This window comes from Oxyura jamaicensis, chromosome 12 (genome assembly GCF_011077185.1).
Source record: "Oxyura jamaicensis isolate SHBP4307 breed ruddy duck chromosome 12, BPBGC_Ojam_1.0, whole genome shotgun sequence".
NCBI classification, from domain to species: Eukaryota; Metazoa; Chordata; class Aves; order Anseriformes; family Anatidae; genus Oxyura; species Oxyura jamaicensis.
The window spans coordinates 21,254,447-21,277,967 of record NC_048904.1 but is presented as its reverse complement, the minus strand read 5'-3'; the positions used below and the strand labels follow the sequence as shown (position 1 = coordinate 21,277,967).

The 23,521-nt window shown below is 42.7% G+C and overlaps 1 protein-coding gene across 3 annotated transcripts in view; it reads left to right on the top strand.

Annotated features, from left to right (window-relative positions):
* RAD18 (RAD18 E3 ubiquitin protein ligase) overlaps positions 1-23,521 on the top strand; it is a 62,732-nt gene that overhangs the window by 17,663 nt on the left and 21,548 nt on the right. For all 3 annotated transcript variants that reach the window (XM_035337470.1, XM_035337469.1, XM_035337468.1), the window contains 8 exons: positions 1,679-1,740; positions 3,189-3,259; positions 10,875-11,230; positions 13,413-13,512; positions 14,341-14,525; positions 16,487-16,563; positions 17,271-17,331; positions 23,057-23,191. In XM_035337470.1, the coding sequence (XP_035193361.1) occupies positions 1,679-1,740; positions 3,189-3,259; positions 10,875-11,230; positions 13,413-13,512; positions 14,341-14,525; positions 16,487-16,563; positions 17,271-17,331; positions 23,057-23,191 (1,047 nt within the window). The remainder of the gene's footprint in view (positions 1-1,678; positions 1,741-3,188; positions 3,260-10,874; positions 11,231-13,412; positions 13,513-14,340; positions 14,526-16,486; positions 16,564-17,270; positions 17,332-23,056; positions 23,192-23,521) is intronic.

The following is a 23,521-nucleotide window of genomic DNA, read 5'->3' as shown; positions in this document are numbered from 1 at the left end:
AGCATGGCTGTAAGTACGGCCTGAGCTCTGCCAGCCCTTCGGGCAGCTGTGGGCTGTGGCGGTGGCTCGTCCCCTCCTTGTCACCGTGCTGCTGCCTCCTGCCCCGTGCTGTGCCTTGTCCTGTGGAGGGTCACTGCGTACATCTGCGCTGGCTCGGCGGTGGCAGTTTGAATTTACCCGACTTTTAATAAAAATCATCTATTGGCATGGCTTAGGAGCAGGAGACAAGCGAATGGGTCATTTGTGGCAAGTCACCGGATGGCAGAGAGGTCATCCTTCCCTCTGTCCGCTGCTCTGTGGAACTCACAATGAACGTGTCTCGCTTTATGTGCGCCTTGCTGCCCATTACGTGCAGAGCAGGGGTGGCTGTGATGGGTGCGTGTCCTCCTGGCCTTCTGACTCCACTGAAGCCTGGCTTGGTGCTCAGGTGGCAGCTTCGGTCCAACAGGTGGGGCCAGATGGGCATAGGGAAATGTTCGGTGGTTTGGCCTTCATCTTTCCCAGGAGATACAGGACTGGAGAATGATCCCGTGGGCCTTATGGGCTGGCAAAATCCTCTTGCGCCTTATCCAGATGACAAAAAGCTGCTGAAAAACATCCTCATCAAATTTTCTCTCCTTTAGCATTAAACAGACCGGTCATCATACGGCTGTTTATTATTTACGGGCACGCAGCGCTCACGTTGCTGATCCTGTGCGTCCTTTACAACACACGTAGCTCTCCTACTTGCGGTTTGGCCAGTGAGGATGTTTCCCAGTGCGGTACCGCAGAGGGGCAATTTGGGACAAAAGCTGTGAAGAGGCCACCAGCATTGGTTATTGCTGCAGCCTTCTTCTGACAATGCAAACACTTCTAGTCTGCATCGACACACTTAAACGCCACCTTTTCCTAAAGTCCTTCATATAAATATCTTTAATAAGATCGTGAGGGCAGAGCAGAACACGGAGCTGTACGGCAGAGAGCATTAAGTGTTACGTGATAAAATTTCCCGTGCTGCTCTGCCTGCCTCAGGCTGATAGCTGCTAGCAAAGTGGTGTGCTGCAAGTCAGCTTAGGGAAAAGTACGCTGCCTTTTCTCTCATTAAAATAAATACTTACACTTGATTTGTTTGGAAACAGCAGCGCTGCTTCTTCCTTATGTCAAGGAACACAAGGTGGTCAGGCAGCGGAATTTAGTTTAGCTTGACAAAGCTATAGGTGTTGAAAATGGGCTATTTATGGTGGGGAGCACTGGAGACGCTCTACAGCAACTGGTGGTACAACCTGCCCGTGGCACGGCTTGGTTCAAAGGCCTGTAGTTCAAAAGCACGGTGGAAGTGATCCCTCACGCGTCGTTTGGGGGAGCAGTGCAGCGTGCTGCGGGGGACTGGGAAATGGGCCTCATCAGCCCGGTGCCACCGCTAAGGGATAAGGTTGTCTTTTCCTGCTTTAATGAAACAAAAATGCACTTCTGCTCTTGACCGTGGGACTGAGATTACATGCTGAAAGATGCTTGCATAAAGATCGCCATCTAGCAGACCTAGCCATGTTTTATTCTATGGAAAGTGGTCTATTTTCCGTATTGGTGTGCTGTGGAATATTCTGCACACGCTGCATAAAAATGAAGTATACTAACAAGCACGTGTTGAATGGCACTTGAAAGAAGGTCTGTTTAAAAATGATGTATTTCCTTTTTCTAGATTGTTCCCTGTGTATACGCAAGTTTTTGTCCTACAAAACTCAGTGCCCAACATGCTGTGTGGTAAGTGCTTTTTTCCTTTTTTGTTTTTTGACCAATCTTGGGATCTTTTCCCCTTGGACTATGGTAAATAATTAATTGTGGTCATATATTACCACCTTTCCTTTCAGTGAGCAGCTATTTGGGCAAATTGTACTGCTCTTATCCCTGAAACTCTTCTATTTCAGAGATACTTTTCTGTCACTATAGGCAGAAATACAGGTAGCATCAAAACTCAGTTTTGGCTCAGAACCGAGTATAAAATCTGTCATGAAACGTTTAGTATTGTCTCCTGATTTGTTAAAATAAGCCAGCATTTTAGAAGTGAGCACTGGAATTTAAGCACTTCCATTTTCCATGCTTGAGTGTCCTCACTTCCAGTTCCAAGGCACCCTGAGAAGAGCCCCCAGACCAGCCGGTGACGGAATGCACTGACTGGGCGGTGTGGCCTTCTGGGGAGGAGAGAGCGGTGCTTCACAGCCAGGAGAGGAGGCGTTTTCTATGAAAATTAGGTTAAATGTGAGAAGCACTAGTGACAGGTTTGGCCTGCTCTGCAGGTGGGTTATTATCACCACCTGACTTGAAGGCCTTTTCTGATTAAGGAGCACGGAATACAATTTATTCCAGGCCTTAATCTAGCTTTTCATCTTAAGCCAACTGGGTTTTATTGAATTCCTAAAAATGATAGGCTGCCTGAAAACAATGAATGGTACTTCAAGAGTATTGGCAAAATAGAAGTAATTTTCTTCTGCGTTTCTAAAGCATGAAAAAGACTAGACTTTTCGAGACTGGAATACAGAGCTATCTGTAACTTTGTCAGTTCTTAAAACAAGTGCAGACTGATGTATTTTTCTGAGAGTACGTTTTACCAACGCCATCTTAAAAATCACAGGGATCGATGTGAGCAAGACTCATAAAATTTTTTCTACGACAAAAGAAGAGATAAAACCAGAGAGAGAAATATCAGAAATCATTTTAAAAGAACGAACCAAATGCATAAAGCCATCTTGTAACTGATATTTTCATTTTCACTTCCAAGATCAGTGTTTTCCTTCATCTGCTTTCATTCCTTGTTGCTTAAGGTTCTTTTCACATTCATGGGATCCTTGTTCTGTTTTCCAAAATGATAGAACTGGACTACAATAGAGCATTGATGGAGACTGGGCACGCTAGATTTTGTTCTTTTAGCTTCATGCTTTATTTTTGTATATTGGTGATCGTTTTCCAGACTTACAGTGCTCTGGCAGTTATTTTAGAAGTTTTTCAGGAAAAAAATGCTTGTGCTTTATGCATCGTCATTCACATCGCAATTTCGGTGGTTGGTGGTTGAAGCATTGATCCACAAAACAAATTATTGGTCACTTGAATGCTTTGTGGGTATTGCTGTTTTCACTGTATTTGATTGTTTCTTTTTTTTTTCCCTTTTCTTTCTTTCTTCTTTTTTTTTTTTTTTTTTTTTTTTTCCCTAACAGGCAGTCTCGGAATCTGACCTGAAAAATAACCGGACGTTGGATGAACTAGTAAAGAGCTTTAATTCTGCAAGGTATTCTGTAATTTTATGGATGCTTTCTCTGGTTTGGCAGTTTGAAGGGCAGATGTGACTGAAATAGTTTGTATTAATTCATATTTTTTGCAATATTCAGTGTCTGCATTTGTGCTAGAAACTGAAATTGTGTTAGCAAAGAGAAGAAAAGATTCAAACATCTATATTCTAATAATAAAGGATTTGATGAAGATGGTTTATTTTCCAAGACTTGAATGCTACAAGACTGTGTTACCTGTAGGAGACACAAAAGATCTGACCGTATAATGTGTTTTGAAAACACGTATAATTAAATTGCATAGTGAAAAATCAAATGAAGTGGCTTAAAGATATTAAGATTTGTTATTAGATATTTTTTTTTCATAGTAGCCCTTCTGTTGCAATTATTATGCATAGATACAGGCCCTAAAGTGAAAATAAGTATCAAAACTGTGGGAAACTGCTGTGTGCAAGTTTGCCAGATAGCAGAAAAAGCCTAAAAAACATCATGGTGAATCATCTGTGCAATTCAGATTTAAGGCAGGTGACTGTATTTGGCAACTTTATTTACATATTTTAAGTGTCATCCAAAATGATGAGATCTGTGTGGTAATCTTTGTGACGTACTAACTACTGAAATCCGTTCATCCTGATAACCCGCTATGCACTGGAATTGCACGTCTGGAAAATTCCTACAGTTTTTCAGCTGAAGGTTAGGGTCCTCTCAGGTGGTTTGTGGAGTGTGTGTCAGCTCGTTTCACTTTTCTTTCAGGTTAGTTGCTTTGTTAGGTACAGTCTCTTCTGGCTTGTAGGAAGATAAGCAGACGCTGGGAGTTACCTTCTGTGGTGAAAATAATAGTGATAAAGATTTTCTTGTAAGATCCTTCCTAAATGTGCATAGGAAATTCTGAACAGAATGATTTTGTCCAGTGACAGTGGTCAGCTTGCGAGGGAATTCTCTTGGTGAAGTCATTGGATAAGAAAAATGTATGTGTTGAGGGACAACACATGGGATTCTTCCTGGATTAGGGAAGTAATGGAGTATTGTGCTTTCACCTACTTTCCTGTTCATTTAATTTACTTTTGGTCTCCTCGTCCCTTTAAAAGACATTGACAACAAGATCAGCATGACTTGGTAAATGCTTACCGCGGTAGATAGGACATTTCTTGTATGATCTCTTTTCTTTTGGTTAGGAGCAGCTCTGTGGTTTGCTAAGTGTTTTGCAGGTATTCCTATGGATATGGGAGACAAATGCACTGTCATCTTTTTCTCTGAAATGAACCTGGAGCTTGAAATCAGTGGGATTCTTGGCTTCATAAGTGATATGAAGCATAATTCATGCTGTGGCTTTGTCTCTTAAGAGAGTTGCTATGTGATGAAGAACTAATCTTCGGTATGACCACTGTGAGATTTAATAGATTCTATTTGAAGAATTGAAGTTCTGCAGTTCCAGTATTTTAGCTTGAACTCTGTAATGTTTCCTACTGATAAATGGATTACTGTTTTTTTGGTAACATCTAATTTTGCAGGGAACGAGTAGTGCTGACTTGGATCCATTATGGTAATGAATCTTAAACGTTACATTTTTTTGACTGCTTTAATGGATCAGTATAAATCTTACCAGAGTAGTTTAATACCCCTTCCTTTTGTGACTTGGAGTTCAATCAATTTCTCAACATAGTATTGGATCAATAAAGCTAAACCTGTAACGTCCTGTTCCTTATTGGAGTGTGAGGTGAGAGAGCTGGGGCTGGGTTCTTCTGGGTCTCGCTGCGAAATGCCTAATGGCAAATGGCTTACTAAGGTAACTGCTTTAGTAAGGCAGAAGAAGAGGAATATAGACAGTGAATAAATCTGACATCGCTTCAGATGCTGGATGCCCTGTGTTTTTTCTTCTCAGGCTGATATCGTATTCACTGTGCGGGTGGTCCTGAGTTAGAATACTTGACTGGACGGTGTTATGTGATGAGTATCGTTAAATTGCAGGGGCATTGCTGGTTTCTGCCCTACAGATGTTGGTACAAGATGAGTCTCCCACTCTCTTCTTCCCCATCTTCCTCTTTGTTTCTCTTCAGCCCTCCCCAAAACAAATCCAGACTCCAGGGTCTGATTCAAGTCCATCCTGCCTTGACTTTGAGCCTCAGGTAATTTAGCGTTTATGAAAATCAGGCTTTAAATCTTTTCAGCATTTCAGAAAACGCAAATGCATTGCTTAAGTCAAGCCTGTAGGGAAAGAAAATGGTAATGTTGCTAGTACTTAGCAAAGTAAAGGCTATGCTCCAAGGTCAGCGCGTGTGTGGGAATGGTAATCATTCTAAATAGACCTGAATGCTGATCCCGTTTATACTCCTGCTCAACATTTAGCTTGTGCACGGGTGCTTGCAGAATGAGAGCCCTCACGGTAACTGGTGCTCAGCTGTGCTCAGTGAGTGTTGTCTTAGGAGTCCTTCCAGTGCAAGCCCATGCAAGCTCTGATACTTCCAAGTGACAGGGAAGGTGTCCGTGGCCCTCCTGGTGGCCCACTAATGGTGTGTTCTGTGCGAGGGCAGAGGAGCTGTTCCGAACGGGCTTTAACAGGCCAGAACTGCCCGTGCTGTGCTCAGGAACACTTGAAGATACTGAGCAATGGATGTGTGAAGGGGGTGCGTTGCTCGGATCACTATAACCCGCAGGGCATTCCGGCGGGGTCAGAGCAACCTTTGCTTGGTTTTCTCTCTGCTTGTGCTGCGGTTTGTGGGCAGAATCTGTGTCTTTGGTCAGGATGGTGCTACGGGAGCAATCCTTCCTGCAGGAACAGTGCTTTTATGAGTTGCGATGAGACCAGTTGCTTCCAAAATACTAAGTGTAAAGACTGGGGGTTGTTCTGAAATTAATTCCATTGTCCTTTAATAAAGAGACTATTCTGATAGAAATTGTCAGTTTCTATATCGCATAACTAGAAAATTCAGAAATTAGCATTATACTGGCATGAGTAGAAAGCTAGTCATTGCTGAAAGGACAATCTGAGCTTTTTTCCTACATGGGGAAGAAAAATATGGTTTTACTTTCAAAGTTATAACTTAGCTTTTTTATCAGGGTTACTTGCAGCTAGTGAGTCAGAGGAATAAACACATCTACTCTGAATGCTCTTAGAGTGCAGGTGCTGTCGTTTCTGAAACGCTGATGGATGTCCAGGAGTAATGCAGAAGGAATTTCAAGGGGAGTACAGCCCTAATGCTGCTAAAGGACAATTTCTGTGTGAGTTTTTCCTAGGCAGATTTGCAACCCGATCTCTTCCCCTGAATTTATTTGTCTGGAAGCACTGGATGCCGATCTGCTGTCTCTGCTTTATAGCTTCTTTGGCAAGGGAGGAGTAAACTGGCCCTAAAATGGGAAGTGGGATCTTGATGGAAGAGGACACTGAAAAATTCTTTGTGGGTCTTGCAGACTTGCGGAATAAAATTTAGCAAGACTTTTATATTGTTGCTCTCTGCCAGACGTGCTTTAATATGCATGCTAAAATGAGTATTCATTTCCAGTTATGCCTAAATAACAGTAATTCCCTGCTCTAACCCACACCGTTAAGGAGGATGGATGACAGAGAGGGGTTTGTGTCGTGGTTACAGCAGTGAATATAAGGACACACGAACATCTTGTTGGTTTATATTTCAGTCTTCAAAGGGTACTCGTGCTCTTAAACTGAGGCTTGTCAGTTGTGACACGTTTATTGTTTTTTTGCCAGTAAAGTAAAATTGTATCTGCTAAAACCTTCCTGAGCTGATAGTCTGTGTTAAATTCGTAAGAGCATATAATGGATAATCTAGGTAGGAGTGATCAGTAAAAACTGCACGCAAAATGCAAAGCTTTCTAAAAACGGTGTTGTGTTGTCCCGGTTTGCCAACCCAGTCAGTGTCTAGGTGAGCTGCATGATCGGCGGACGGGGGACTTCTCTGTTAATCTCATGCGTTCTCCCAAGTCTCCTTTTTCTCTGTGATGACGAATCTCCAAACGTAACTGTGCTTGCCAAAGTTACGTGAACAGCCCCTGTCAGAATTCGTGTGAATAACAAGAAATTTGAGCCGTTCTGTTGAGGAAGGGGAGCAGTGGCTGGCGGGGTAAGGCCAGGCAGCCACCTGGGTGCTGGGTGTGCAGAGCCACTAGGTGTCATCCCGTGCCGAGGGACCGCTTCACAGCCAGCCCGCCTGAGACTTTTCCCTACCATTTTGGATTTGATGCTAGCATGGTCTGTATTTTCCCACCAAAAAAGGCATAGAGAGCCCTAGTGTGTTTTGGCAAATGAGTTACCATATTCTTTTCCTAGTCTTCTTTTCATGGATGCCGAACCACAATCGGATCCCTTCAGAAGATTTCTTCAGGTCTTTAACTTTCACATCAAGGAATATTTCCTTAAGATTATTTATACAGCAGTGGTGTAATTAAAGCAACCTTTATTATTGACTTATTGCTAGGATAGGTTTGGGGTTGTGTGTTGTTTTTCTGTTTCCTCTCTGTTTTGTACCAGGCCATGTTGCACTGAGAGGGCTGTTACAGACACTGACATCTGTTTAGAAGATTTCTCAGTTCTGGCTGCCTCCATGCAAGCGTTCACTACCTGCACATGCAGCAAGATGGTCTTCTACTGGGGTAGCCCATCCCGCAGCTTCAGAGCCGCTCTCCCTGAGTTCAGCAGCCCGTCCTCGCACAGGGCGGATCACCCAAACGCCAAGCCTTGCTAGTAGTGAGGGCCCTGCGGCCGCTGCCCGCTCCTGGTGGCAGGCAGCCCTCGCGCTTCCTCCAGCTCTGCCCTCAGGTGATGTTTCAGCCTGTGTTGGAATTGCTCGGCTCTGATTTCTTCAGCCTGCCCCAGGTTTTCACCCAGGCAGCCTACCATTAAAGTAGCTGGTCAAGCTCAGCACGCAGTCTGCTGGGCTGCAGTTTGTTACCTCTGAGTCGAAGAATACCGTGCTTTTACCTGCAGTGAGTGGGGTGCTTCACATGCCGGTCACTACTGCTGATGGCCCTGGACAGCGATGCTCCGTCTGAACTTCTGGCACTTTTGAAGAAGTACGTATGCCCCTGGTAAACAGCAAGCACGACGCAGGAATGGGACGTGGCTGCGCGAAGGCTCGCTGTTCTGTTCTCACTCAGCTGGCTCCCGAGTTCCCCGTGAAGTTGATCCTATGACAACAGTAGCTAGACCACTCTGTATTTGTGTCAGCTGGGGAATTAACCTCCCTAAAAGCTTCCAGTCCATATCTAGGCATGAGCAGACAGAACAGCATAGTTTTGCTGCCACGCTTAATTGGGCTTGTTTGTACTGCAGAAAGTCAGCGTCTTGGGATGGCTGTGAATTGCTGCTGACAAACGTGGTCATTACATGCAGAAATCCAGGAAACTTCAACTCCAAGTCAGGCTTCTGAGTCCAGCTTGAATATAACCACTGCAAAACGTTAAGTGTGCTGAGCTGATCATTCTGCTCATTTATCAAAAAACTATATCTTAAACTGGTATAATTGTAGGGACACCCAGTGACTTTGTGTCTTCTCAAAACATTAATATATACAGAAGATTATTAATTAGGTATTTTCAGACATGATAAACCTTTACCTTAAAAGACTTAACAGTTTTCTAAGCAGTTACCTGAGGCTCAAACATCTTCAGCTGTAAAATCTGAAAGCACAGCTGTACTTCAGACTTAGTATGGGTTTTGTGTCATCATGAAAGTGCAGTGAGAAATAATTTTATGGTAGTGTACATTCTCTAGGTGCAACACTCACAGTCTCTTTTTTTTCCTTTTTTAACTGAAAATGAGTAGTAAGCTGAACTAGGTCAACTCTTATTTATTCTTTTTGAGTTTAAAACTTTGCAGGCTGAGAATGTAGACGTGTGTGTCTTAGGGGCAATCCCTTCTGCTCAGCAAACATTATTGGAACAGTGTGTTCTCACTGGGCTGCAACGTGCAGTTTGAGCTCCTGTCTCTTCAGCTCATTGCACTTGGTAAGCATGGGGACGTCCTGAAATAGCTGATAGCCCATCAGGTATTTCATGCTATATGTATGGTGGAACAGGAAGGTCATATAGATGTATACGGGAAGGTCATGTGGTCTGGGGGCTTCAGGGGGCACAGAAAGGAAGCTCAACACCCACAGCTGTTCTCTTTCCAGAGGCTTTGACACCTCAGGTGGAGTGAATTGTCAAAATCAAAGCGGTAAAGTCATGGCATTTCATTAGAGAGCATGTACAATTGCCTCTTTTTTTTTATTGTAGGACTTGTGATGGTGCAGTGGGCTGGGGCTTGGCAGGTGGTGGTCGTGAGAATGGCAGCAAGGCAGGAAGGAAGCCAGTAATGTCCTGGGCAGCTGTGCTTGTGCACGGCTTTGTGTGCTTGGAGGGCTTGGCAAGTGCCTTGTGTGCAGGTTGCTGAGCAAGGATTGAGCAGAAAATTAAAGGAGATAAGGTTAATGATTGCACCTGTACTTTTGCTGGCTCTTTTTGGGTGGATGACACGAACTTTGTGACCCTCAGGATGCGGAGGACCTGTCATAGTGTCGGTGGGTAAGCACGGTGTATGTGGTTTGTCTGCTGTTGCCGTGGGTTGGGAAAGCCTGCCCTTCACCTGTGATGATGCAGGAGTGAAAGTGAACCCTGCGGTATGTGGGCAGTCTAGACAGCTGCAGTGCTATGCAGCCTGCGTGCCAGGAATGCGGGCTCTGGCTTCATTTGGCTTAGATTGATCCGTGTAAAATACGTGGCAAAATAAACACAATTCTGAAAAAAAAACTGGGGGAATCAGGAGTAAAACATGTCTTTGAGATCTTTTTCAATTCTTTGAGTAGGACAACAGACTCTGTAGTTCTTTGCATTAGCTCAGTGCTAGAAGCACTGACGAGACAGGCAGAAGAACAAGCCTTCTGCTCCTACCATGTTCCTACTGATAAAACACGAGTGTGTTTATTTGAAAAGAGTCTTCTGTTTAACTGGCTTCTTTATGTTTGCTAGCCCTGAGGAAGGCAGGGAGGGAGGTGGAGGAAAGCCACGCATACAAGAGCAGTCCTCGTGATGCTAGAGATGGAAGCAGGCTGTCTGAGGATGGTGGTGTTTTCCCTGTACTTTAAATGAGAAAAGAGTGGAGACTTCGTGCCCTTTGGCTGTTCAGCACTGGAATGTGTATCATGGACTAGCTGCGGTTACCTGACGCTCCGTCTCAAGAGCTGACAAGCATGTGGTTATCTCAGTGGGGTTCTGCTGGGCTGGGTAGCTGTGCTGCTCCCACAGAGTATGGAAATACTTCTGGTAGGCCCTGTGGTTTCAGGAGCCACGGTTATCTGTGATCTTCAAGAAAGGGGGAAAACTTTGTTCTTTATTGTATTCGTGTGATGTTTACACTCATTTTGTTACGTTTGCGAAATGTAATTTATTTTGTTTGAAAGTAGGGAAAATATTTTTTATATTCTGCTGAGCATGGCAGTGCTGAACGATGATGCTCCTGGTTTGCGTGGGCGAGATGATTCCCAAGTGCTGCATGCTAACAACTGGACAGTGGGGAAGGAATGGAGGAAAAACTCCAGCTGTTTTCCTTCTGTTTTCTTTTCAAAGAAAAAGCTAGCAATGCTGTTAGATGTAGCTAACTGCATGTTGTCTTTTGGATACTTCTAGGCAACAGCTGGTCCAGTTGGTCTTGGATACTCCACTGATTTCATCTCCATTGGCCTGTAACAGGCGTTCAACTGGCAAAAGCCACGTTAGGACTCCTTCATCTTGGCCAGTTTTAAAAGAAGAGGTGCCAGTGATTGACAGTTTCTTGAGCAAGGAAAATGTTTGCACCCTGACAAAGACAGATGGTCTGGCAGAAACAGATCGGAAGGTTTGCAAAACTGAGAAACATCATAACCTCTGTAGCAGCTCTGCAGAGGCTGGTGGCAAAGACAACGAAGTGGGATCACAAGAGACTCCTGAATGCACCAAAAATCATGAAAAACCTTCTACGTCAGTGGTAAAAGTAGTCAAGAAAGGTGAGATGTTTAATTTTGTTTTTGTTCTGTCCACTTCCCCAAGTCCGTAGCTGCAGTTGGCTGCGTGCATTCAAGTCCCATCAGTCTGTGGCATGCATCTCCTTCCTGCATTGCCCTGATCTGCACGTAAAGCACTGGTGAGCTCAGATGCTGCCTGCTGGGCTGGACTGATTCGTTCTGATCACTGCTACAAGCATATTCCTGATGAGGACGTTTTGGCTGATGTCAAGTAATGAAATTGAGTTTGACTCTTATAGATTCCTTTGTATTGTGTAACAACTCTTTTAAAAACAAACAGAAAAGTTGCACAACAGATTTATTGAGTAAAAAGTGAAGTCATTTTCTCTTTTCCTTCAATTTGATGAGCAGACAGACAACATTGATGCTTGTTGTTCTCGTGTGTCCTCAGTAACCACAAGCAAGGTGTTTTACACTTAGTTTGTTACTTGAGGGGCACACCCCCAATCAAATTATCATGGTCTCAGTTTTGTTAATGTTCCTATTCATACATTCTTCAGAAGAAAGTAATCTGCTTTATTCTCCTGTAATTGTAGATTAATTTATTGAAGCATGGAAATGTCCATTTATACTGATCAACTGCAGTGAAATGACAGTGTCTTCTTAATTTTGACATCACAGCAGGCATCTAATTTAACTAAAAGTTATATCTTGAGTTGGAAGGGACCAACCCGGAGTTGGTTGGAGTAAAATTTTGATACTCAGTAGTTCATGTTTATATATTCTTCTGTTTAACAATTTATTTGACTGAAACTTGGGAGTTTGTATTTATTCATTAGCTGGGTAGAGTGTAATACCGCCAGACAAGTAGCCACATGAAAATGGTATCAGCCTAGCCAGAAGGTATGTTTTCTGGTTCTGTTAATCAGACTTGCTCACATTAGTAATTCTACACTAATATGAAATTTTAGCTCTCGTTTATTCTCGAGCAACTGAAATTTTCACTTGCTGACCGTTCTATGACCTTATTAAATGCTCAGGTATGCATTACGCTGAAATTACTTCAACAAAGGCAAAGTAGTTGGTCATAGAATATAAACGAGTGGTTCAAAATGAGGCAGTGCTGAAGCTCTTCTAGTAAGTATGAATTGTGTTAAGAATTGAAGTGTAAAATTCAAATACAATAGTTAGTCTATTTTTTTACTTTGTTAACTGTCCCAGTTAATTGTTGTAAGTCAGGAAGTGTAACACAGCGTTACCAGACAGCTCTGAATTCACACATTTCAGTGTTTTTGCTAGGTTTTGTTTTGCTTCTTTTTAAAAATTCCGATTGATTTTCTTCATACTAACACAGAGGATAACGGTTAGAGAATCTGTCTTGTGCTGTTCGTATAAAGTTACCCTTTGCTTTTTTACAGAATGTACAGAATGCAATTGCAAAAAGACAAATATTTTAAGTCTGTGTTTTGACTGTCATTACAGGTGGCCTTCACAAGCACTTCTTGCAAGTATGATGCAAGAAGAATTCGGACATGGGTGGGGTCAGTTACAGGGCAGTTGTGAGTGAGTGAAAGTCACAAAATTGAGGTACAGGCACTTTAAAAACGAAGGGGGAGGTGGACTATTAAGCATGATCGGATCACAGAATTCCTGTGAGGTTAACTAACTCATGTAGTGATGTGAGTTCTGAGACCCACGGATTTGAAATATGGAAACACGATGTTCATTTGAATACATTTTGGGCTGTACTGTGCTATCAAAATACAGCAACCTCTTAAATACAGGAATGCAATAGGGATTATCACAGAAATAAGCATGTGTTTGTATTGGCAGTGCTAAGTTAATGATTGGACTTGATGATCAAGTGATTTTTTCCAACGTCAATGATTCTATGATTCTATGTTAGTCCTTGGGGTTCCTTGTATAATGTGTGTTGTTCTAGATTTTTACTACAGTTTTCATTCCCTTTGATTGCAGGAAGGAAGATGAGATGCATTCTGACATTACACTGAAAGGGGGATAAGTGCTTGGGAGTGAAAATGAATGCTAAAAATGAAGGCTCTGGACAAATGTGCCTTTTTTTTTTTTTTTTTTTTAAATACTGTAACAGCAGAAACCTGGAATTCTGTGTTTGCATTTTATTCAATCAACAGTTTTTCTTATGAAAATACTTGATTTGTGTTGTAACATACATGCTAGTAAAACCATTCTCCCTCGCTTTCAGTGGAGTGTCCGGTTTGTGGGGTTGCTATTCCAGAGGAATATATAAACAAACATCTAGATAGCTGCTTGACCAGAGAGGAGAAGAAGGACCGCCTTAGAAGGTAAGAAACATCTCAGAACGTTTTGTGTGCATGTAGCTATTGTTCTGCACTGCTGAAGTAAGAAACATTAGTTGATGGGTTGTAATAACATAGTGGATTGTGCTTGTTTCTTGATTACCTGTAACATATGCCAATGTAAAATCACTCTATTGTTCATCTGAGAGCACTGTTTATACTTAATGTCATTTTCTACATTACTGACCTACCCTTCTGTTAGATGGGAACTACAGATTTGCTTTCACTTACATGACTGTATCTTTATTGAGGTCATTTTCATAGAAAGCTGAAAAAATCTCATAATTCAAGTTTGGGGTTGCAGTTTTAATGCTTTTAAAACTTCCCCAACTTATTTGGGCAGGACATGGCCAGTATTTGTCTGGAAAGTCTTTGTTTCAGCAGTTTGAATTCAGCACGCTTCCTTTGGAAACCAGACTGAACATCAGCTTCATCCTAGTGAAGATGAGCAATGCTGAGTTTGTTGATGTGATTTGAAGCCCTTGCTGTCAATATTAAAAATGGAGCTGCAGTATGTTACTTGGGAAGTGGTGTTTGCACAGTTTGCTAAAGGAAATCAGACGAGACCTCTTGCTTTTTATATGTTTGAAATGTTCTTTGTGGTAGATGGAAAAGTGTTCTGTCTTCTAGAGCTACTGCTGTTGCGTTAGTCATACGTTGTGTGATGTGCCGTACGTCAGTCATGGCTGAAATCACTCCTTCAGATATCCCTTACCCAAAGTGGGTGAAATGCCCTGTAAAAATGCAAGTCAGTAATTGGATTCTTACTCCAAGTATTGATTAAAAAATGTTTGTTTCCTCTTCCTTTTGCAGTTCTACTCAGAAAAGGAAACCTATGCCTAAAGTTGTTTACAACTTGCTCTCTGATCGTGAGTTGAAGAAGAAACTAAAGGAACACGGACTGTCCACCCAGGGGACTCGGCAACGGCTCATTAAGAGACACCAGGAATTTGTGCACATGTATAATGCCCAGTGTGATTCTCTAAATCCCAAATCTGGTAAGTTAGAAATTCTAGGAATGTTTTTATCATCACAAACTCTTTGTATGCATTTCTCTTTCTTTTAGTTCACAGGGTAGGAATAGGCTGGTTGAATTTTTGTAATGATTATAAGATCTTGATTTTTAAAATCATGAATTTACTTGCCAGCTCTGGGCTTGACATGTAGGAGTAAGTGTATGAGAAAAGCAACCTTGCAACCAACACTACTTTCTTTTTCATTTTGCTCCTCTAAACCGTTTAACAGTTTGAATAAGAACTAAAGAAAGATCAAGTCTGTAAGTGACTTGGGTGCCAAGCATCACCACTTGGTTGGTGCCTAAGCACATTTGAAAATAAATATTGGTGCTTTTAAAAATTGTTTTCTAGGACTTTGGGAAATCTTTGTGATGAGAACCAGCACGTACAATTAAGATTGCATTTGATTTCAGCAAGTTTTAGATTTATACTTAATTTCAGCAAGACTTAGCAGGGATAGAGTCTTAGCAAGTTTATGCCTGCAAGAACAGCGCTGGTATCAGGATTTCAACGTCAGCGATTTATGCTGATCTGGCAATGCAGCTAAATCCTCTTGGAGCCCCTTCCCGAGTGCCCCCAGAGGCAGAAGACAAGTGGCTGCAGTAGGTGCTGAAGGGAGGCAGCCCCTGCAGGCAGGCTGGCAGGAGCCGAGCAGCTCCTACGGCAGTGAGGAACAGGACGGACTGCTCCTGCTCGGTGCTGCTGTGGTGCTGGGCTTGGGGCGAAGGAAGGGTGGCACAACCCGGCTTGTGCTGCTGCCGCTGTGCAGCCGGCAGCCACAGGAGGTGGGCGCTGCCTCGGCTGGAGCCTCCTGCCTCTGCAAAGGGTGATGGAGCTCAGCTCTGCCGTATGCACCGCTCTGTCAGCCTCTTGATGTGCTGGGTGCTGCCCTTCTTGGGGTGATTCTTCACTTGATGCTCACGATGAAACAGCAGGGAGCCTGTCTGTGGAGCTCATCCAAGCTAGCTTAATGAAGTTTCACGGTGTGTTACACTGTGCTTTAGCTAGGATCCTCTAAATAAAGCAAAGCTCTCACTCGGTTCTGCCTCAATACCTATTTATGAAGGGTGAATTATTAAACTAGCATTTAGGATGCAGACATGCATTTTTGATGGTAGCAGTGAACCTAAGGTCACTGTAAAATACAAATACCTGAGCTTCTGAGGAAGCACAGGTGCCAAATTCCTGGATTTTGCTTAAACCAGTTTTGAACAGGTTTTACTCCTTCACAGCATAAGCTTCTTGTTCTCTAGCAACTTTACTCTCTAGTGGAAGCGTTTGTTTTAGTAATCTGCGTAGCTACCTAGTAGCTCTGTGAAAATGACTAAGTGTAGAAATATGTTAGTAAAAGTAAATGTCAAAATAAACCATGCAGACAGTGTGTATGTTTATATGCTTTTGAGGTGTCTGACCTAATGGTTAGGGTTGGTTGTAATTCATGCTTAGACTATGGGTTTTGGGTATAAGCCTGCAGACAGATTTTTGTTGCCTTGGAAGGTACTCCTTGGAGATAAAAATAAGATAAGCAGTATGTTTCATTATTTTCTGTGTAAGGACACATTATAAAATGGAAGCTTTTTATAAAAGACATGCCTGTGTGCCACAGATAGTGTACAGCGTGGTAGAGAAAGATTCAAATATGATTTGAAAAGACTACACTTTTCTGTGAATTTGGTAGAGAGGAAACGTGAGCATGAGGGCTGAGGAGCTGCGGGAGGCAGCTGCCAGAAGCGCTGCCCGGCTCTCGGCATTGGCAAATGTCCCCCGAGTGCTGGTGTGAAACCCGTTGGCTTGTATGTGCTTGGGATCTGAGCCCGAGTTTCACTGCTGGAAAGCTAAGGCGGGTTTGTCTCCGTGATTTAAGTTAACAGTAGTTTCATTTAGTGCTGGGAACGCTCTAACAACTCCTGTTTTAACAACCTGTTTCTTGTGTTTTCAAACAGTTGCAGAGATTGCTAAAGAACTGGAAAAGAATGAGAAGATTCGGGTTCAGCTTGAATTTAATAAAAGTGGTGAAAGTGTAAGCTAATTATCCTTGTTCCCAAGTGGGGGGATGGATAGGGGAAATTGTAGCGTGGGCACTGAGCATGTTTGCCTGTCACGTTATCATGGCAGTTCCCAGATTCCCAGACGGGTGTTGGACTTTGCATATACCATCTTCCAGTCACGACTTTCTCATATTGGTCTTTTGTCATGGGCAGTTCTTAGTATGCTGCTGATGTCTCAATGTCCAAACCACTTAAGTAAGACCTTTTTTTTTCTGATTACAATAAAGATTCTTGAGAAAAGTTCCCCTTGCTCATATTGGAAGATTTTGACCCTCCATGGTAGTGCAGGGAATATTTTGCTTCCTAGAATTCTCTAGGATTTATCTAACAAATTCCTTGTTTCCGTATTAGCAATAGTGCCTGTTCTTTTCCCATGACATATGATACTTTTGTGACTTTTGGTGCACATTTATTGCACAGTATTAGGAAGTACTTTATGGCCCACACACGCTGGATGTTACACGGGGTAGTTTGGCTTAGTCTTGTCTTTGTGAAAGCCAAGCAGGACAGCATGTATACGTACTTTAAATATATATTACTTTCTGCAGATGAGATAGTAAGAGCTAGTGGGTGGGGGAATGAATGGCTGAGCCTTCGTCCACTTAAGTCTGTAGTTTTAAAGTTTGCAGCTTTATCAGCTTTTTCTATTTGTAAATAAACATTCATGTGATCTCTGTAGAGCTTGACCTTTACAAAGGATCAGACAGAGGAAGAAATAGACAAGATCCACACTGGATATCGTAAGTAATATGCAAGTTTCACTTCATTTTCCTCATTAAGTCATCTTTTTTTTTTTTCTCTCTGTGCTAAAACACACACATGGGCACACACCTGTTTATTCTCCACACCCCCCAGTTTAATAGATGAAGGAAAAAGCTGGAAATTCTCTTATTTGGGCTGAAATTTCCTCTTTGAAACACAGTCTCTGTTAAGAGAGAAAACTCACTGCCAGGACGGGGTAAAATTGAGGTGGAAGCCTCCTTGACACACCTCCATTTATGCACTTTCTGCTTACCTTCTGGTCCTCCTACATGTTTGCTGGATATAAGGAACAGCGGAGTTCTCCCGTCGGCCTCCCTGGATGCACAGTGCATAGTTGTGTGGTTTCTCTGGGAACCCGTGGGCAGCCGTAAGGAGCAGAACTTCTCTGGAAGGACTCCCTGAGACCCAAGCATTGCTGGCCATGTGGGCGGCAGTGTCCTGTTGCTGCCCAGGCTGCTGAGGAGTTCTGTTTCAGTTTCCTTCTCGGTGTAAGAGTCTGTGTGATTCTTAAAACACGGGTTTTGAAATACAGAACAGCAGCTGTGACTGCAGGGAAAGCTGATTGTGCTTTGCATGAGAGATTTCACCCTTGTTTGTGCTGGGCTTTGTGCCTTGTCTCCCTGAGGAACCATCTAACCAACTAACCATCTTTATCTATGGTATTTCAGAAGCAAAGATTCTTGTGAGATTTAGATTGCAAGACTTGCATCCTGTTTTGGTAATTCATTGCTGAAATTGCTCACGTAAACTGATTTTTACAGGTGATTAGTGCATTAGTACATCAGCTTTTAAATAGCATTAATTCATTCTTAGCTCCCTAATGTCATCGTATTCTTTGCAGTTTCTTTCCTGCTGTTACCCACTCATTTCGCTTCACCTGCACTGTGCTTGTACTCTAAAACGTGGTAGTTAGCCATGGAACACTCAAATGATATTCAGTGAACGTTAAGCTTCTCATCTTTTGGCCATGGAGGAGCAAAGCTATGAAAGGACAACGTGTTCTGATTATACTTAAGGGTGTATTTAAATCTGCAATATGGTCACATTTCCTGTGTTTCCTTGTGTTGCTTCAGGCACATAAATTATTCCATAATGCAGCTAGATTTAGTCTTGTTGATTTTAGTTGGGTTTCTGCAGAGGCTAAATAAGGACCTAAATCTTTAGCAAACTTTTCCCTTGCTTTTTGCTGCTCTTCCTGAGAGTGTTTTCTTTCTAACTGTACAAACTGTTTGTGGTTTTGAATATGAAACATTCTCCACTAATTCCAAGTAACTGGTTAATAATTACTCTCTTGCTGTGCAGAAGTCTCTAGCACTGTAATGCAAAAAAAACAAACCCCAAACAAAAACCCCAACCCAGCCAATAACAAAAACCAAACAACTCCCCCTTCCCACCAACAAAGAAACAAATAAACCCTACAAATTGATTAATTCCTCTCCTAGGTATTTTTCCCTGCGAACTATTAATAGCTCTCAAAAGGACGAACCTGAAGTTCAGTGACTTGGTCAACCCCCAGAGCAGAGCAAATGCCATGCAATGACCATGAGTGACCATGAGTGACCATGGGTCGTATTGAACATCGTTTGGAAATTTATCATGATTAAGTGAATGAATTAGCCTCAGGAAGCTGAATTGAAAATCTAAAATTACAAATTCATAGGAAGATGCGCTTTAAAAGTGGTAAAACACGGTGAACAAAGAGGTAAATTTAAATTCATGTCAGCAAATCATTTCATGTAAAAGCAATAGGGAAAACATCAGCTTGAAAAAGAAGTTGTGCATTAAAATTACAGGACAGTTAGAGGTTAAAAGACCCTTCATCAAGTGCTTTTTTTGTTGTTTTCTTTTTGTTTTTCCTGGACTTCAAAAAGCTTTATTAGGCAATAAAGGGTGTTTTTTTCCCTTTAAATTTGCAACATGTATATCCTAAGTCCCTAATTCACAGCTGGATTGCTGAATTAATTTAACTCTGACATGAGTTCTGTGAATAAAACAACAACAACAAAAAGCTACATCCTTTGTGTGTATTTCCATACAAAACACACAACAGAGTGGAGCTGTGAACCAGCCTTGCTGAAAAACAAGGTAAAGCAGCTGGGATAAAACCCATTTTTTTCTTAACTTCATTACAATTTTCCAGGCTATTGGCAAATTGCAAATTACCCTGTGTTGTGTGTGTTTTTTTTTTTCTTTTTTTCTTCTTCTTTTCCAGTATATGAAGTGTTTTTGAAAGACCAATTAATATTTTGGCTTGATGAGCCTGTGGTTGTTTCATATGCTAGATGGAAACTGCTTGAGCAACCGCCAGAGTACGTGCCTGCAAGGTGCAATTAACTGCATTGTCCTGTGCAGCAGCTTCTGCTGCTCCTTGGGAGTTCACTAGTAGGCAATGGGATGTTTTCCCTTCAACCCACTGTCTACTTCATTCTGCCTTTTTCATGGTCAGGCCTTTATTTAAAGAGTATTTTTTTAATGTATATATATATATATGCAAACACACAAAATAGAGATACATTTATTCAGAAAAAATACTCTGCTGCTCTTTTTGTGTATAAGTCTTAATTTGCAGTGTGATTCAGACTCTTACTGATCTATGTCTTGTGTTTTAAATATTTTTAATTCCGTCTGTGTTGGTTTTGTTACTGAAATACCCGGAGTTTTACAAAATGTGCGTGGTGTGTAGTTTAAGCACAGCTGCAATTTATGTTGTATCTGAACAGTGCTTTGTATTGCCAGGATGTTTCTTTTTAACTTGAAAATCTTTGTAGTTACAGCATAGAACAAAGCAACAAAAAATAGTAATACTGGAAAAACTGAAGCACCAAAGGAATTACGTAATAAATGTCCAGTGCTTCAGCTACAAGCATCCAGGACAAGAACTTTTTATTAAAAGGGGTTGTTGACCTTATGTGGTGTCTTCAGCTATGCAGAAAGGGAGTAAGTTTGAAACAGTACATGGGAAAATCATTTCATTTTTTTTTCTCTTGTGTGGGGCAGAACTTGGTATCATTCTGCCGTGGTGCTTTTTCCCCTCCTGTGGGTGCAGCAGGGGACACTGCAGGTTAGGCGCAGCGGTTATCCAGCGCGGCGCTGAGTGGGCGATGTCCGCTCCTTGGGGAGCTGCCCTGCCTTGTCCCCGTCCCCATCCCATTGCTGCTGGGAAGATGCGCTGGGCTGCAGGAGGCTGGAGGGCCCTCAGAGGGGCCAGACCCTGCCAGAAGGGCAAGGCATGCTCTGTCCTCGAGCTGCTTTACGTTGCCCATCACAGAGCGGACGGCAGAACAGCCGTCTCCTTGCGGGCTGCACGTGCACTGTGAACCCGCTGCTGGGGTGCTGGGGGGAGTGGGGTGGTTCCTCCTTGCCCCCAGAATCCTCAATTCCAATTCAAAGAAGAACTGAAAAGTATTCCCGCTTGAGGCTGGGATTTTGGAGTCAAAGCAGCTTTGATGTCTCCGTGGCTGGTGGCCTGGCCGGGCTTTGGAGAGGCAGCAGGGAGCGTGCAGGAGGGCTTGTGCGCAGCTCGCCATCTCGTGCCTTGGAAGCAGTGGCTCTGCCCCAAGGACGTTCACGATGTCCATCAGGCCCTTTCCCTTTGCAAAGGAAACATTTGCAATGCTTTCTCTACAGGCTAAAAGGCTTTAGCTGAATTAATCTATTTTTCTCAAAAGGACAAATCTGTTTCTGAGAGTGACTTTTTGTTGAAAGTCCTTCCAAATAAGTTAATATTTGCTGTCTTCACTGTAATATATCGATATACGACCGTGTATGGGCTGATAGACTTTCATGCTACGCTAGTCGTGGGTAGCTACAGTCAGATAAGCTGTTAGAGGAGAAGTTGGTGTATTCTGTAAGAAAAATGATGTGTTGTCTTCGTGCCCGGTGAGTATGAGGTAATCACATCGTCAGTCTGAGGAGACCACGTATTTTCCCAGCCTCTGAGTAATCTAGATAGGAAACAACACTGCTCTGACTAAATAGCAGAGGATTACTTAAAACATGCTGAATGACTGAAAGGGCAAAGAATATGCCAAAGAGCAATTAGCTGTGATTAGAGGATCTCAATCAAAACAAAACAACAACAACAAAAAAACACAACATAATAAGCATGATACAAAGTCTTTAGAAATTGCTTTACTGCAGAAGCAGGGGAAAAATCCAAAGCTACGTTTAAGCAAGTAGCAGAGTAGCTGTGAGGTTTCGCTCGTTTTCTGTAGTAGGGAGGATAAGCTCTACTATAACGTGATAAAATACGAGGTGTGACCGCCAGGCTAGCAGCAGGGGGGTAGCATCTTGTACTTTTGTTAGGTGATACGGAAAAGTGCACTTCTGGGAACATGGGACTTCGCTTGGGCTTATTGGTCAGCGGGGTCGGCCACATACCGAGCGGTCTCAAAAAGCAAAGAGCTGGGATTTTGAGTTTCATAAATTACAGCTGGAAAAAAAATCAGCGCAGAATAAGAAATTTCAAAATTCCTACATGGGCTTCCCTGCATGTTGGGCAGCTTGTTCCTTTTTGTTCACAGGTCGAAGGAATCCCTGTAAGTAGCCTCTGTAACACTGCAGCGTGCGGCTCCAACCACAGGTTTGTTTGAGCCTGTTGCTTTTGAGAAGTGCTGTGTTGGAGCCCTGGCATACCCGTAACTTCCAGGGCCCTAAAAGAGAAATGTGATTAGGTTAAATTGGTAGATCTTCAGGAAGAACGGTCAAACTGGCTCACTGTTGTGGTTAACTGAGGACACCTCTGTCAAGCAGCAAGGCCAGTCTGCCAGCTCTGTGGGTACTATGGGGAAGAAGACGGCACAGAAATGTTGTGTGTAGTTGGCCTTTGTATATTTAGTGCACCGCAAACACTGGAAATCCTTTGCCCTTCACTGCTCCTGGCAGTAACCTGGCATCGCAGCGCCGAGCAGTTCCCTGGGCGGTGCAGCCTGTGGGCTTGGAGGCGATGCTGAACGCTGCCAGAAGAGTTCAGCTGGTGGGGAATGGCAGCGAGGCAGCTCGGGGCACCCCGGCTCACCGTCGGCCCCTTCCTACTGGAAGAGCTGGGGGGTAGGGAGCAGCCGGTCCCCGTGGCCACGTCCCCCATCCAGATGCGCCCAGGGACACGGAGCGCTTGCCATTTTGGAATAGATGCTTGGCGTCCCTTGGCAAAATGTTTTGAAATGGCAAGCATCAGTTACACAGGCCTCCGAGCATCCAGAGCTGATGGGCTTCTGCCCGTTTGGATTTGGTGAGTGATGCAGAAGTGAAAAATATGCTCTTAATTGCAGATGATTCCACTGAGCAGCATAGACCCTTATTGTGGTCAGGAGAGAGCTCGTGTGTGAATGCAGTCCTAGCGTCCAAGAGGAGCTTGGATTCTTCATTGGTATTAGAGGTTATTACAATGGTAATTGAAATGCTTAATTTTAGGGAAAAAGGAAACAAAAACAGATATTAAGAAACAAACACAGTTCTGCTGTGCGAAAAAATAAGTTTTAATCTGTGCAAGCGTTCTTGATTACTGGGTAACCAAAAGCGTAAGCACAGATTTGTATTGTTAGTAGAATATGAAACTTTTTTGCTGTAACAAAAATGTTTTTAATTCAGTATTTTGTGTTTATTTCTGATCACAGCCTTTTCACTTCATAAGATGTATACTTCAGAAGTTCTGGGTCCATGACCAGCCTGCTTTTTGTATAGTGATGCACTATTGTCTTTCAGGAAACAAGCACAGAAGCGAATTTCAATTTTTAGTGGATCAAGTAAATAATCGGTGGAAGAAAAGTGGTAAGAGGAAAACACAGAGTGCTGAAATCAAAGAAGAACCAACTGTTAAAGAATTGCCAGCAGGCACCGGTTAGTAATGTTTGATGTAATCGTGTAATCCCTCTCCACCACATGCCTCTTGATCCATACCGATAAGTGGGTTTCCTGAAGAAATGTTCTTTCCTCCTGTTGTATTTCTTCCTCAGTCCTTAAGGGAAAAAAACAAACAAACAAACATAAAAATCAAACAGACGTTAAAAAGATTGACTGCCATTGATTCTAACGTGATACTTAAGTGCAACCTCTAATAAATGTATAATTTGATTTTAACGGGATAGTGCATATGTGTGTTGTGTTTTAGATGCATGATTTAGGTAGCAGGTGTAAATGAGGTCTTGGGTTCTGATGCAAACCCACCGA